We start from the raw sequence: 12,907 nt of genomic DNA on the forward strand, positions 1-12,907 counted from the left end.
GATCTTCACAAGAGAGTAAAGTCTGAAGAAATGGCCAAAGCAAGACACTTCTATACTTGTTAGACACAGAATAATAAATTTAAGAAACGAGTGACAGAACAAAGAAAATCTGGCTGCCAGCAGTAAATTTTCTAGCAGAATCACTAGGGGAATATATGGGGGGTATAAAACTAGTGGAAAGTAAGGGTTACTTCATTAAGTTTATTTTTACATTTTTATTATTTTATTTTATTTTATTTTATTGCAACAGAGTCTTGCCCTGTTGCCCAGGTTGGAGTGCAATAGTGTGATCTCCACTCACTACGACTTCCACCTCCAAAATTCAAGCGATTCTTGTGCCTCAGCCTCCCAAGTAGCTGGGATTACAGGCACCCACCACCATGCCCAGCTAATTTTTGTATTTTTTTTTTTTTAGTAGAGGTGGAGCTTCCCACATTGGCCAGGGTGGTCTTGAACTCCTGGCCTCAAGTGATCCATCTGCCTCGGCCTCCCAAAGTGCTGGGATTACAGGCATAATCCACTGTGCCTGGCCTCATTAAGTTTATTTATTCAGGTTCATTGCAGCCCCCAATTCCCAGTCTCTGGTGGCAAGAGCTATTTTCTTGCCCTGGTAAAGGGAGGATACCCCTCTCAGAGGAATCTTTATGGCTTGCTGCATATAGGAAGAGGTAGGCCAACTATCCTTTTCTGAAACCACAATTTCTCCAGTGTTTTCAACTCGAAACAATCAATGTATCAGTCTTGGGTATTTTGGGATTGCATTTCCTTCACTCATCCACAGGGGTACCTAGGGACTGAGACTTTAACCAGGTCTCTGAGCACCTGCTCATTTGTTATGGTCCAGCTATCCTTATGGATCCTCTCAGCATTTTAATTTTATAGACAGTCAAGAAAAGAAAAAAAAAAGTAATATGATGATGATGAACATGGCTATTTTGGACTGTCAGGTTCCCTGACTCACCCTAGATTTTTAAATTTTGTTACATATTTGTAGGGTACAGAGCAATATTTCAATACATGGAATGCGCAACTATCAAATCAAAATAATTAGCATATCTATCACTTTATGACTTCAAACATTTATAATTTTCTTGTGTTGAAAATATTCACTCAACCTATTGAGTGGAAGGCAAATGTATGGAAGGAGATTCTCTGAAAGTACTTTGTAGAAAAGTAAAAATTATTTTGTGTGTAAAGAATGAAGCACAGCAGCTACCATATGCAGAGTATCTACTAGGCTGGAAGTGCAATTCCAATTTCATTACAGGTGTGCTCATGTCATTCTCACATCAATCCTGCCTGGTGGGTTTATGACCTTTATTAATAGATGGAGGAGGCACAGAGAATGAAAGTAACAGAAGACGGTGGGTGTCTTCAAAGTTCTTGTTCTTTTCACAATGACACCCTGGCACCAAAGTTTTAACAAGGATAGGTAGGCATGTTGCTATGAGCAGTGCAGGCTTTGAAAAGACTTTGACTTTGAACTGAAAGGATGTGGAAATGATGGAAACACACACACACACACACACACACACATGCACACACACAAAGCTGATGAAAAAAATTGCTCCTTTGTAGAAAAACAACACATTCTATACAGAGAGAGACTTGATTGGGAGTTTGGAGATGATGGCTGGAGCCCTTAATAACAGTCTTGCAAAGCCAGGGCCAAGAGTGAAGAACAGTTGGCAGGTGTTCTTTATCAGCAAGAACAACGCAGGGAGAGGTAGAAGTTATCATCAACTGAAATGTTTGCAAGATGCTGGATAACAATTTCAAGGGGCATCATAGTACCCCACAAAAGATAAAAATTTAACAACAAATGTATTAGTTATGTAGGTGTGAGGGGTAGGAGAAGGATGAGATTCTCAGGCTCAGCTGTACCGTAGGTAGCTGCTTAGTGACTCAGTCCTTACTGATTAAAAGCTCCCTATGACTGATGGCTGGAGATATAGATTCATGTAGTCCTGGAACTGCTGTAAGAATCCTGGCTTCTTGTTAAAAAAAAAAAAAAAACAGAAATAAATTTATAAATGAATTGTACATAAAGATACATAAACAGATAAATAAATCTAAACTTTTTGGTATTTTCTATATACAGTGAGCCCTTTCTATTTACGACTCCCACATCTGTGGATTTAACCACCCATGATCAAAAATCCACAGATGTGGGATGGCAAACCGGGGGACTTGAGCATGTTTGAAGTTTGGTATCTGTGTGGGTCCTGAAACCAATCCCCTGAGGATACCAGGGGACAACTCTACATATATTTTTATGTTGGAGTAGAAAACTATTTTGCATAGTTTTATATTTTCTAGACATTAAGTTAGAAAACTTTATGTCATCTCTGCACAAATGCAATAATAACTACTGATCAAATTTTATTAACCCTTTTGTGGGAAGATATTGGTGGCAGCTATCTGTAGTATGAGGATTACAGCCTTACTTTCAGACTTTGTTTCCATTGTCAAATAAATCTCTTCCTACCCCATATTTGGAACACTGTATAGAGTATTACAGCCTTCCTTTCAGACTACAATGTTTCCATTGTCAAATAAATCACTTCTACTCCATACTTAGAACCCTGTATAGAATAGTAAAAGCTAGAGCAATCTTTACAATCACCAGTCGTAGATTCAGTAGTGCAGCATACATGGCCCATCACTGATGTCTTAACATTTCCTGTTAGCATCACAAAATAATGATCTGTATCACTAGAAACATTACTGATGGTACTATATAGCTATGATATGGAGAAGGAGGTGATACAAGTGGAAACTTTTTTTTTTTTTGAGACGGAGTCTCTCCCTGTTGTCCAGGCTGGAGTGCATTGTGCGATCTTGGCTGACTGCAACCTCTACCTTCCAGGTTCAAGCAATTCTCCTGCCTCAGCCTTCCAAGTAGCTGGGATTACAGGCATGTGCCACTAAGCCCAGATAAATTTTTTTTTTTTTGTCCTTAGTATAGTTGGAGTTTCACCATGTTGGCCAGGCTGGTCTTGAACTCCTGACGTTGTGATCCGCCCACCTCGGCCTCCCAAAATGCTGGTATTACAGGTGTGAGCCACCGTGCCCAGCCGTGAAAACTTTTTTTAAAAAGTTTAAAGTGCAGTATAAATGCCTAAATACAGAGCCAACACGTGTCATCACAATGAGGGAGACAGATTCTACAGATTAGGAAGAGCCTTCCCATTTTAACGTTTCTTTACTTTATCTTCTCATGGGCTGGTTGTCATGGAATGACATTGGTCATGGCAGCTGTTACCAGGAATTAGAACCATCTTAGTATCTTGTGTGAAAGAGCTGAAAAAAAGAAGGAAAAGCACAAAGCCAGGTTTTTAGATGCATCCATATTTAAAATAGTGTTTAAATATAACACATGCGTAAATCTAATAATATTAGAATTCTGAAACCAAGATTTTTTAAAACACCAGAAAACTCAGAGGTACCTGAATTTCTACTATAATGTCTACCAGGGCATTAGCCAGTCCATATTTGAAGAGCTCTAATAATAGAAAACACACTATTCAAGGGGTTCACTTCTATTTTTATGTTGGTTCCAAGCAGCGAAAGTTCTTTATTACACCGAAGTGAAGCCAAGAATGCGGTCTAAAGGAACCACACATAATGTTACATTCTTATAAATGAATAAATGTAAAAGGCTTTTTATATGTTCTTTGTTTGTTTCCATGAAACAGTGGAGGCGCTCCATTTGGGAACATTAATGGCTGCCCATGGTTACTTCTTCCCAATCTCAGATCACGTCCTCACACTCAAGGATGATGGCACCTTTTACCGGTTTCAAGTAAGTTTAACAGGAATGTTCTTGAACAGTCAACTAGAGGCCTGCATTTGGTTTGCTAGTTAGGTTTCTTTTTGACAGAACTTTTAAAAACTATGACCTATTTTACTTTGACTTAGGCTAGTTAGAAACTGATTAATGTTCAACTAGGGACATAAAAAGCAATAAACAGAGAAAAATGAAGTATGCTTAGTCACGATGATGTGTGATGATGGAAATTCTGTTTTATATGAAAAGCTTAAGGGAAATTCAGAAAATGACTTAATGGCATTTGGGAAGACCAGAGAGTCTTCCTCTGTAAGTTGCATTACGTTACTAGAAAGGGGCCAGGTGCAGTGGCTCACGCCTGTAATCCCAGCACTTTGGGAGGCCAAGGTGGGTGGATCACAAGATCAGGAGTTTGAGACCAGCCCGGCCAACATGGCGAAACCCGGTCTCTACTAAAAATACGAAAAAGTAGCTGGATTTGGTGGAGGCTGCCTGTAATCCCAGCTACTCAGGAGCCTAAGGCAGAACAATCACTTGAACCCAGTGTGGGGAGATTGCAGTGAGCCAAGGTCACACCATTGCACTCCAGCCCGGGAGACAGTGGGAGACTCCTTCTCAAAAAGAAAAGAAAAGATAAAGGAAGTGGAGAAGTGTAAGTCAATGGCTTATAGTCTGACCCTTGCCTGTGATACAGACCATCTGCATCCCAAGTAACTTTTCATGGGAATGCTTGACGCTCCCATTCAGCTGATCATACAAACTTTCAGCATCCAAGGCTCTTCTACAAGTCTGTGGAGACTGACATGATGGTATATAGTGTGTGTGTGCACTCAGCTGCAACAGGATACCTCAGATAACTTGCAAACTGGTAAGAGTCATTCTAGGTCATTTGCAAATGACACAGATGCTATCATTCTTTCAGGTAATGATTGTGGACTCTAATTTCAGTCATCATAAGTGTATTTGACACTTGAGTTCACGTTGATTTACCTAAAGTGTACTCTACATTTCAGTAGTCATTATGGCTCATTAATAACTGACTAGCAGATTCTAGCCTGCAAAATTAAGGCACATAAAATGCTGAATGTCAATCTAACCTATTTCCAACATGGAGGGTTCTCTTCATGGTCCATGGACTGGGGGTTCTCTCTGTGGTCCACCTTTCAGACTTTGGAGCCTTCTTCTCACTTGTTCTAAGTATTATTAAATGATCTATATCTACGTAAATGACTGAATAGTAACCGGAGTGCCTAAGATTTGTTTGGGAAAACCGAGAACAAAGAGGAATTATTTTAATCATTTGCTTTAAAAAATCGTCTCAAAGATTATTGTCCTCGTAGAACAGTCTCACTGCCCCTTCCTTAGGACTCATTTCCCCCAAGGCAAATAATCACAGGACAGTTTTGCACTTAAGAGCTAGGAGGAAATAAATCTGTCTCCGGAAACAGTGATACTGACTTAAGTATTCAAGCATGTAGTTAAATCACTTAACTCACAAAATCTTTACATTAATGGAGCCGTATTCTTTAAACAGCTAAACTTAAACTAATGGTAGCTTAAAAGAGCATATTATTAAAGTAACCTGTGGTCCCAAGGTTAAATTTTTAATAACTAGGAATTATTAGTGATTAGCAAATAAATTGTTTATATGTGACTAATGCTTTCTGATATTTGAAAGAAATCTCTATTCCCAGAAAAAAAGGTAGAAGACAGACTAGGTTTAAATGTCTTATTCATGCTCATGGGTCTGAAATGCCACATGAGGCTGGGCACAGTGGCTTATGCCTGTAATCCCAGCACTTTGGGAGGTTAAGGTGGGCTGATCACTTGAAGTTAGGAGTTCGAGTCCAACCTGGCCAACATGGTGAAACCCCATTTCTACTAAAAAAAAAGAACACACAAAAAAATTAGCTGGACCTAGTGATATGTGCCTATAATCTCAGCTACTCAAGAGGTTGAGGCAAGAGAAGACCTTGAACCTGGGAGGCAGAGGTTGCAGTGAGGGGAGATTGTGCCACTGCACTCCAGCCTAGGTGGCAGAGCAAGACTCTGTCTCAGGAAAAAAAAAAGCCATATGAAGGAAGGGATCACCATACACACAGGAGAAAAGGAGAGAATTTTTTAAAAGCTTTAGAACAATGCAAGGGAATGAGTACAAATGACTCATGAACTTACATAACTACCAGGGATAGACAGAGTTATCAGGTTCAGTGTGCTGAGATAGATAGGCAGATATAAACATGATACATATGCGCATTAAAATTACATTAATGATAAATATATCAAATGTTACATATTTTCATGATGCACCCATATTTGAAATAGTGTCTAAATAGAACACATTTGTAAATCTAATAATATTAGAATTCTGAAACCAAGATTCTTTAAAACACCAGAAAAGTCCAAAGTAACTGAATTTCTACTATAATGTCTATCAAGGCATTAGCCAGTCCATTTTTGAAGAGCTCTAATAATAGAAAACCCAGTATCATTCAAGGTGTTCACTTCTATTATGTTGGTTCCAAGCAGTGAAAGTTCTTTATTACACTGAAGTGAAATTCAACTCCTTGAAAGGATATTTTAGGATCATAAATTAAAATAGAAAACTTGGGATACCATGTTTACAAATCCTCCAGTGAATGGTTGGGAGTCTAAAGATCATTATGAATTTAGGCTGGGCAAGGTGGCTCACACCTGTAATCCCAGCACTGGGGGAGGTCGAGACAGGTGGATCACTAGTTCAAGAGATCGAAACCATCCTGGCCAACATGGCTGGGCATGGTGGTATGCACCTATAGTCCCAGCTACTCTGGAGGCTGGGGCAGAAGAGTCACTTGAACCTGGGAGACGGAGGTTTCAGTGAGCCGAGATTGCGACACTGCACTCCAGCCTGGTGACAGAGCGAGACTCAGTTAAAAAAAAAAAAAAAGTCTTAAGAGTCTTCAAAGCATAAATTTGAGACAAACAGAAATCTTGATTTCATTGGCATGGCAGTTTGTATATTTGTCTCAAATTTGTAGTACATGTCTTAATTGTGATTCTTACAGTTTACCATAAAGTCACAATCGTCTAATCATCCTCTCTTAGCTAATTGAAATTGAGATCTGCTGTGATTCTGTAGCTCTCTTTCATGACTCCCAATGCATTAGCATATGCTCCAACAGTTATTGAGCAACAGTTGAACAGTTTCGGATGAGTTTCATCCTAGCTAAGGAAGTCAATATTGAAAAGCCAAGAAACTCATGCATTAAAATGTCCTAATATAGAGAGAACTATAAAATATGTATTTAAATTCCAAAGAAGTGTAAGAGTTTGTTATTCTCTTATATTATCTTTCACTACAAATCAAAACATTACTTCTTAGAAAAAGTCTTCCAATATTGGCGAAGAATGTTAGCTTAGTGCCATTTCCATATAATATCACAAGGAAAAAATGCTTTATTCTTTAATTTTACAGTCATTAAATTCTCTCTGAAATAAATGATGAAGAATGAAGAAAAATATAAGAATGCATCTGAGAATATTTTTTGTGCTTTTGAGGAAAAAAGTATATGTCTGACTGGTCTAACTAGAATAGATGTTTTAAGGTTAAATAGATATGCCTGTACATATACATACATGCTCCCCAAAATATAGAAACAACAGAAGGGGAATTGTGCACTCCATAAGAAGCATCTCAAAAAGCAACACCCTACGTGAAAGCAAAGTTTGAATTACTTTGTCCCCCTAGGGCTCCCCTAGAATCCGGATTCAATTTTATTTTGAAGAAATCAAATTCTCAAAGCTTCATCTCCCATGGAGTCAAGTGAGATTCGGGTTACGAGGGTGACCCATATAATGTCTTGCTATTCTCCTTTGACTAGTGGTTCAGTCTTTTTTCTTTCTTCAAAATTCCTACAGTGATTTTGTTCTCATGTTCACAAAACTGCTATTAGTAGTTTACTACTATAATTTCCAAGAAAAAACGAAGGGTAAGTCAGAATCCCTGGGTGATGGTGGTGACGGGGGCATCTTAGTTTGGAGAGACTTTTCTGTAGAGATTCAAACAGTTTTTCCCATTTACCCATTTTCTCTCCTTTAGAGTCTCTTCTAGAGGGGAACATTATCAGGTGCTCAGAGATTACTTCAAATATGCTCATTGCACATGGCTACTTAATATAATTAGCTGACAGATAGAATTAAGCCCACAGTACCAATATTTGCCATCACTGTTACAGTGAGTCCTGCAGTTCTCGTCCTTCCAGGGAATAGGGGTTGATGAGGAGACAGGTGCATCAGGTTTCCTCATGGTCAGGAGCCAAGCGTGTTCAGCTTGCAGGACTAGAAAAGTCATATATATTTATGGAATATATGGAATACGTGGGGTATTCTGATACAAGCATGCAATCTGAAGTGATCACATCATGGAGAATGACGTATCCATTCCCCCAAGCATTTACCCTTTGTGCTATAACAATGCAGTTACACTCTTAGTTATTTTTAAATTTATAATTGTTACTATTGACCCTAATCACCCTGTTGTATTACCAAATTGTAATTTAGTAATTACTACAATTGTAATTGTAGAAATTAATTACAAAGAAAATTTGGGAAATGTCTTTAAAAGTGAGAGTAAAAAGTTGTTTTCATCTCATTGGACAATGCTGAGAACTGCATTGTATGACTAATGGAGCCAGGTAAATGATTGTCAGATCTCAGAGAAAGAGTTTGTTGGTTGGTTGGGCTTTTTCGAGCTACCAAAAATAGTGTCGAGATACATGATTTATAGAAAACAATTTGTTATATTTAAATACATTTCATCCTGAGTCTTGCTGAACATAATTCTCTTTCAGTCCTCTCTGTGGATGAATACTTTTTGTTTGAATAATACAATCAGACCATTTACCTTTATGTCAGTTGGTATAAAATTACACCAAATGAATGACATTTGAAATACCTGCTTGCTGGTACTACACATATTTAGAAGCTGAGCAATTGGTCAGGAAAGTAAACGTAGACAAAGAGTTTACACTGTGTCTCTTGGAACATGTTCTGTATTAGCAAACACATAGCAAACAAATATAGAGAATTGTGGAAGGTAAATGCAGTTTGCAAGCCAGAAACTCCACTAATTTTTTCTTTGTCTAACCTGGTTCCACTTCTTTTCATTCCACAGACACCCTATTTTTGGCCATCAAATTGTTGGGAGCCGGAAAACACAGATTATGGTCAGTGCCATCTCTCCTCATTTTATTATTGGCAGCCTCTGTGTCCAGATGGTGTGTACTTGCATTTTATTGCTTTTTTCATTGAGAAAAAGAAAGCACAATTCTTCAGGATGGGACCACTATGTCTCATGTTGAATTTATAAGTGGTTTTGTTTGGAAAGTCACTAAATCTCATGACAACTTTTTCTGTGGTGTGGTGCCCTCTGCAACTATTAAAGAAAACCATCTGAATAGGTTAAAGAGCTATAAAGAAGCTTAAAGGGGTTGTTAATTATTTTTTCATAGCAACCTGGCCTACTAGAAAGAACAAAAAAGAGGCCCATGGAACCAGAGTTCTGGTTCAGTTCTCCCACTTAGCTGTGTGATTTCTGGTAGGTCCCTTGGCTTCCCAAGGGTCCACTTTTCTCACTGTTCTATGAAGCATCCTATGATATTGATAAGTGGAGGGTTATGATAAACACGAAGAGGCCAATTACAAGCAAAAATGAAAATTTAAAAGCTAAAAGAGGAAATTCAATGCTAATAAATCAAGTTCAGTGAACTCAGAAGAAACTTGGTTCAGTAACCATTATTTCAGTCAAGCTCTTCAAGGAGAAAAAAAAGCCCCTATTAAGTACTCATCTTAGATCTTCCCGAGTGCTACAGTTTTCAAAGACAAGATTGCATGGTTTTTAAATGTCATTTCTACCAGTGTTTATTGAGCATTTCTCTTCCTATGCCAGGTGCAATTGGTGGGTTCGCAAAGGTGACTGAGTTCATCGACACTGTTGAGTAGCTCATAGGCTAGATGGGAAAGCAGAATTATACAGAAGGAGTTACCATAGACTGTTAAGTGAGTTGGAGGGTGGCATAGGCAAAATTATAAGAATGTTTAAAAGAATGAGAAGTTGACGTTCTCTGGGGGCTTCCAGAATGATTTTGCAAAAGAATCGGTAGCATTTGAGCTAGATTTTAAGAGGAATGATTTTTCAGTTGAGAAGGCAGGGCAAGTGTTTGAGGCAGAGGAGCTGGCGTAACACACAAAAGCGGAGAGAAGCTTTACAGCAGCCTGGCTTTCTTTGATATTGCTCATGGAGAGACTTCTTTGTAAGAAGAAAACATAAGAAAATTCACAGAAAATCAATCAAGCTATCTCTCATGTGTGTCATTTCAGAAACCTGAATTTAGTACATCGTCCAAGAATGGCCGGTCAAAAGAGTCAAAACTACTAACATAACTCATGAAAAAAATCTAAAAACCAGTACTGAAAACCTAACATGGAGACAAAAGTATTTCTTTCCAGGGGTGAAAATGCCAGTTTCTTCGTCCAGGGCACACACTCCTCAAAGCTGAGGTCCTTGGAGAAAGGCGTTATTTAAAAAAAAACAACTACTGATTTGTAGATCTGAGTTGGAGAATGTTCTGGAGCACTTTATTCAACCTAGGATAATGCCTGGAGACCATCTCACTAAAGAATATACTCACTCTAGTCTAGAATTCTTTAGACTTCTCACTAAAGAATTCTAGGGTAGGAACACTGGAACAGCTAAGAGGGAGCTTGTGGAGCAAAACCCAGGCATTGGAGTTAGACAGACCCGACCACAAACACTGTCGTAACCGCATACCAACTGTGTGACTTTGGGCAAGGCATGCAACATCTCCGAGCCTCAGTTTGCTCACTCTTCAAACAGAAATAATAATACTGACTTTCTAAAGTTGTTAAAATAATTCAAATTAATACACCTAAGGAAACTAGTATTAGTCCTCTCACATACTCACTACATTGGAATTAGTGTTTTGTGCTCATCATGATTATTGCCTGGCAGATACACTGCCTCTTTTCCCTGTTGAAAAGCAAATTCCCAGCCAAGCATGGTGGCTCACACCTGTAATCCCAGTGTACTTAGAGAGGCTGAGACGGACAGATTACCTCAGGTCAGGAGTTTGAGTCCAGCAAAACCCCGTCTCTACTAAAAATACAAAAATTAGCCAGGCATGGTAGCACACTCCTGTAATCTCAGCTTACCCAGGAGGATGAGGCAGGAGAATGGCTTGAACCTGGGAGGTGGAGGTTGCAGTGAACCAAGATCACACCACTGCACTCCAGCCTGGGGGACAGAGCGAGACTCAATCTAAAAAAATTTAAAAAAGAAAAGCAAATTCCTATTCTCAGTGTTTTCTGCCCATCTGTTGTGTCTTTCACAAATATGTTAGAGTCCTCACATTTAAAGCTCATGTTTTATCATTTTATATAGATTGATGTTTTGATGGTGAGCCTGAGGAAATGTCATGACCTACACAGCAAATCATTTACAGAACATCTCTTAAAGTAGACCATCCCAAAATGCTGAATGTTATAAGTTTTCCACTGTTCCCTGAAAGGGCCACATATGCAAAGTGTCCACCAAATGCAGAAGGAGCCAAGAAACCAAAGAACAGAGCAGAAAAATCCAGTTTGTTGGCAAAGGCTGATTTATGGGGGAACTTATAGACACAAGCGTGGTCTTGAGTGACCAAAAGAAAGGTAGGCTTTCACACTACAGCCTTCCAGACTCAGGGTTTATAGGTCCTGGGGAAAACACATTTGCTCTGGAAGGAAGGAGTAGGTGGCTGAGAGAATGCTATGGGTGTCACAGCCACAGGTGATGTATGCAACAATATCAAGGGTTGTTTTGGAGGAAAGGTGAAACTCAGAGTAAATAGGTGTTTCTACATAGAGAGTAAATCATCAGCTAGACATGTTGGAGGCATTCCCGGACTCTGTTAGTCAGGAGTCAACGTGGTGGATTAGCATGTGAGATGGAATCACTCTTCTTCCCACACACGTTACCACCCCCTGGTGTCCATTTCCAAGGGGATCAGACCTTACACTTTCTCCCCACACCTGGACTACTTGTTACTTATGTAACTAACTTACTCTTTAATTATTATGTTTAGTCTTTTTTCCTCTGAAGAAACATATTGGTTGTGCTTAGCTTGCCTGAATTACATACAAGTAAGGAGTAAAATAATTATTCTATTAAGAGGATATGGGGAAAAAATGGGAGGAAGAGAACAACAATAATCTCAGACACTGTACACCTCCTGTAGGCAACTATGCTTCATTTTCTATGATTTTTCTTTTTAGGTGCAAATAAATTGTAGCAGCAATATGAATTATCCAATTTTGCATTTCCTGCCATTTGTTTAAAGAATATTTTTTGATAAAACCTCACCCCTGGCTTTTAAAGAGGATACTGATCACGTGATGTACTTGGGCTGTGAGGCCCAAAGCTTAGTAACTACCTAGGCTGTCTTTTCTAGGACAACTTCGGGGCAGAGGGACTTTGTCGCATAAAGAAGGTCAAAGAAGAGTTTATTTTACTTTCTTAGCATCCTACCCTGTTTCCATTACCAGTTTGAACTAACCAAGCAGGTTCTGCTGAACATAAGCCTCTATAGGTCAGTTGATATGAAAAACCGTGTTTTCATTGTTATGTTGGTTTTAGAGAAAAACGGAATGTTGGCCGGGGGTGGGGGCTCATGCCTGTAATCCCAGCACTTTGGGAGGCTGAGGTGGAGGATCCCGAGATCAGGAGTTTGAGAACAGCCTGGCCAACATAGCAAAACCCCGTCTCTACTAAAAATACATAAAATTAGCTGGGCATGGTGGTGGGTGCCTGTAATCCCAGCTCCTCAGGAGGCTGAGGCAGGAGAATTGCTTGAACCCAGGAGGTGGAGGTTGCAGTGAGCAGAGATTGCACCACTGCACACCAGCCCAGGAGAGAGTGTGAGACTCTGTCTCAGAAAAAAAAAAAAAGAAGAATGGGATGTTTTGATTCTGTTTAATAACTAAGACAAGCCAATGTGGACTAAAAGGTGTATATCTTTACAAACTCCATTCTTTGAAAATCAAGTTGGATAATATTTCAGGTATTTTATGTGCAGGTAA

General features: G+C 39.1%; 1 protein-coding gene across 20 annotated transcripts in view; it reads left to right on the forward strand.

The window, feature by feature from the left end:
- The window catches only part of RGS7 (regulator of G protein signaling 7), a 548,216-nt gene that overhangs the window by 407,919 nt on the left and 127,390 nt on the right, over positions 1–12,907 (forward strand). For 9 of the 20 annotated variants that reach the window (XM_078357254.1, XM_078357255.1, XM_078357256.1 and 6 more), the window contains 2 exons: positions 3,699–3,805; positions 8,946–8,997. The exons of 4 other annotated variants lie outside the window; for them this stretch is intronic. In XM_078357254.1, the coding sequence (XP_078213380.1) occupies positions 3,699–3,805; positions 8,946–8,997 (159 nt within the window). Of the gene's footprint in view, positions 1–3,698; positions 3,806–8,945; positions 9,049–12,907 lie in introns of all 20 variants that reach the window. 7 more of the 20 variants (XM_078357252.1, XM_008985749.4, XM_008985750.4 and 4 more) reach the window with 1 other exon arrangement.

The sequence above is a fragment of the Callithrix jacchus genome, chromosome 19 (genome assembly GCF_049354715.1).
Source record: "Callithrix jacchus isolate 240 chromosome 19, calJac240_pri, whole genome shotgun sequence".
In the NCBI taxonomy this organism is placed as follows: domain Eukaryota; kingdom Metazoa; phylum Chordata; class Mammalia; order Primates; family Cebidae; genus Callithrix; species Callithrix jacchus.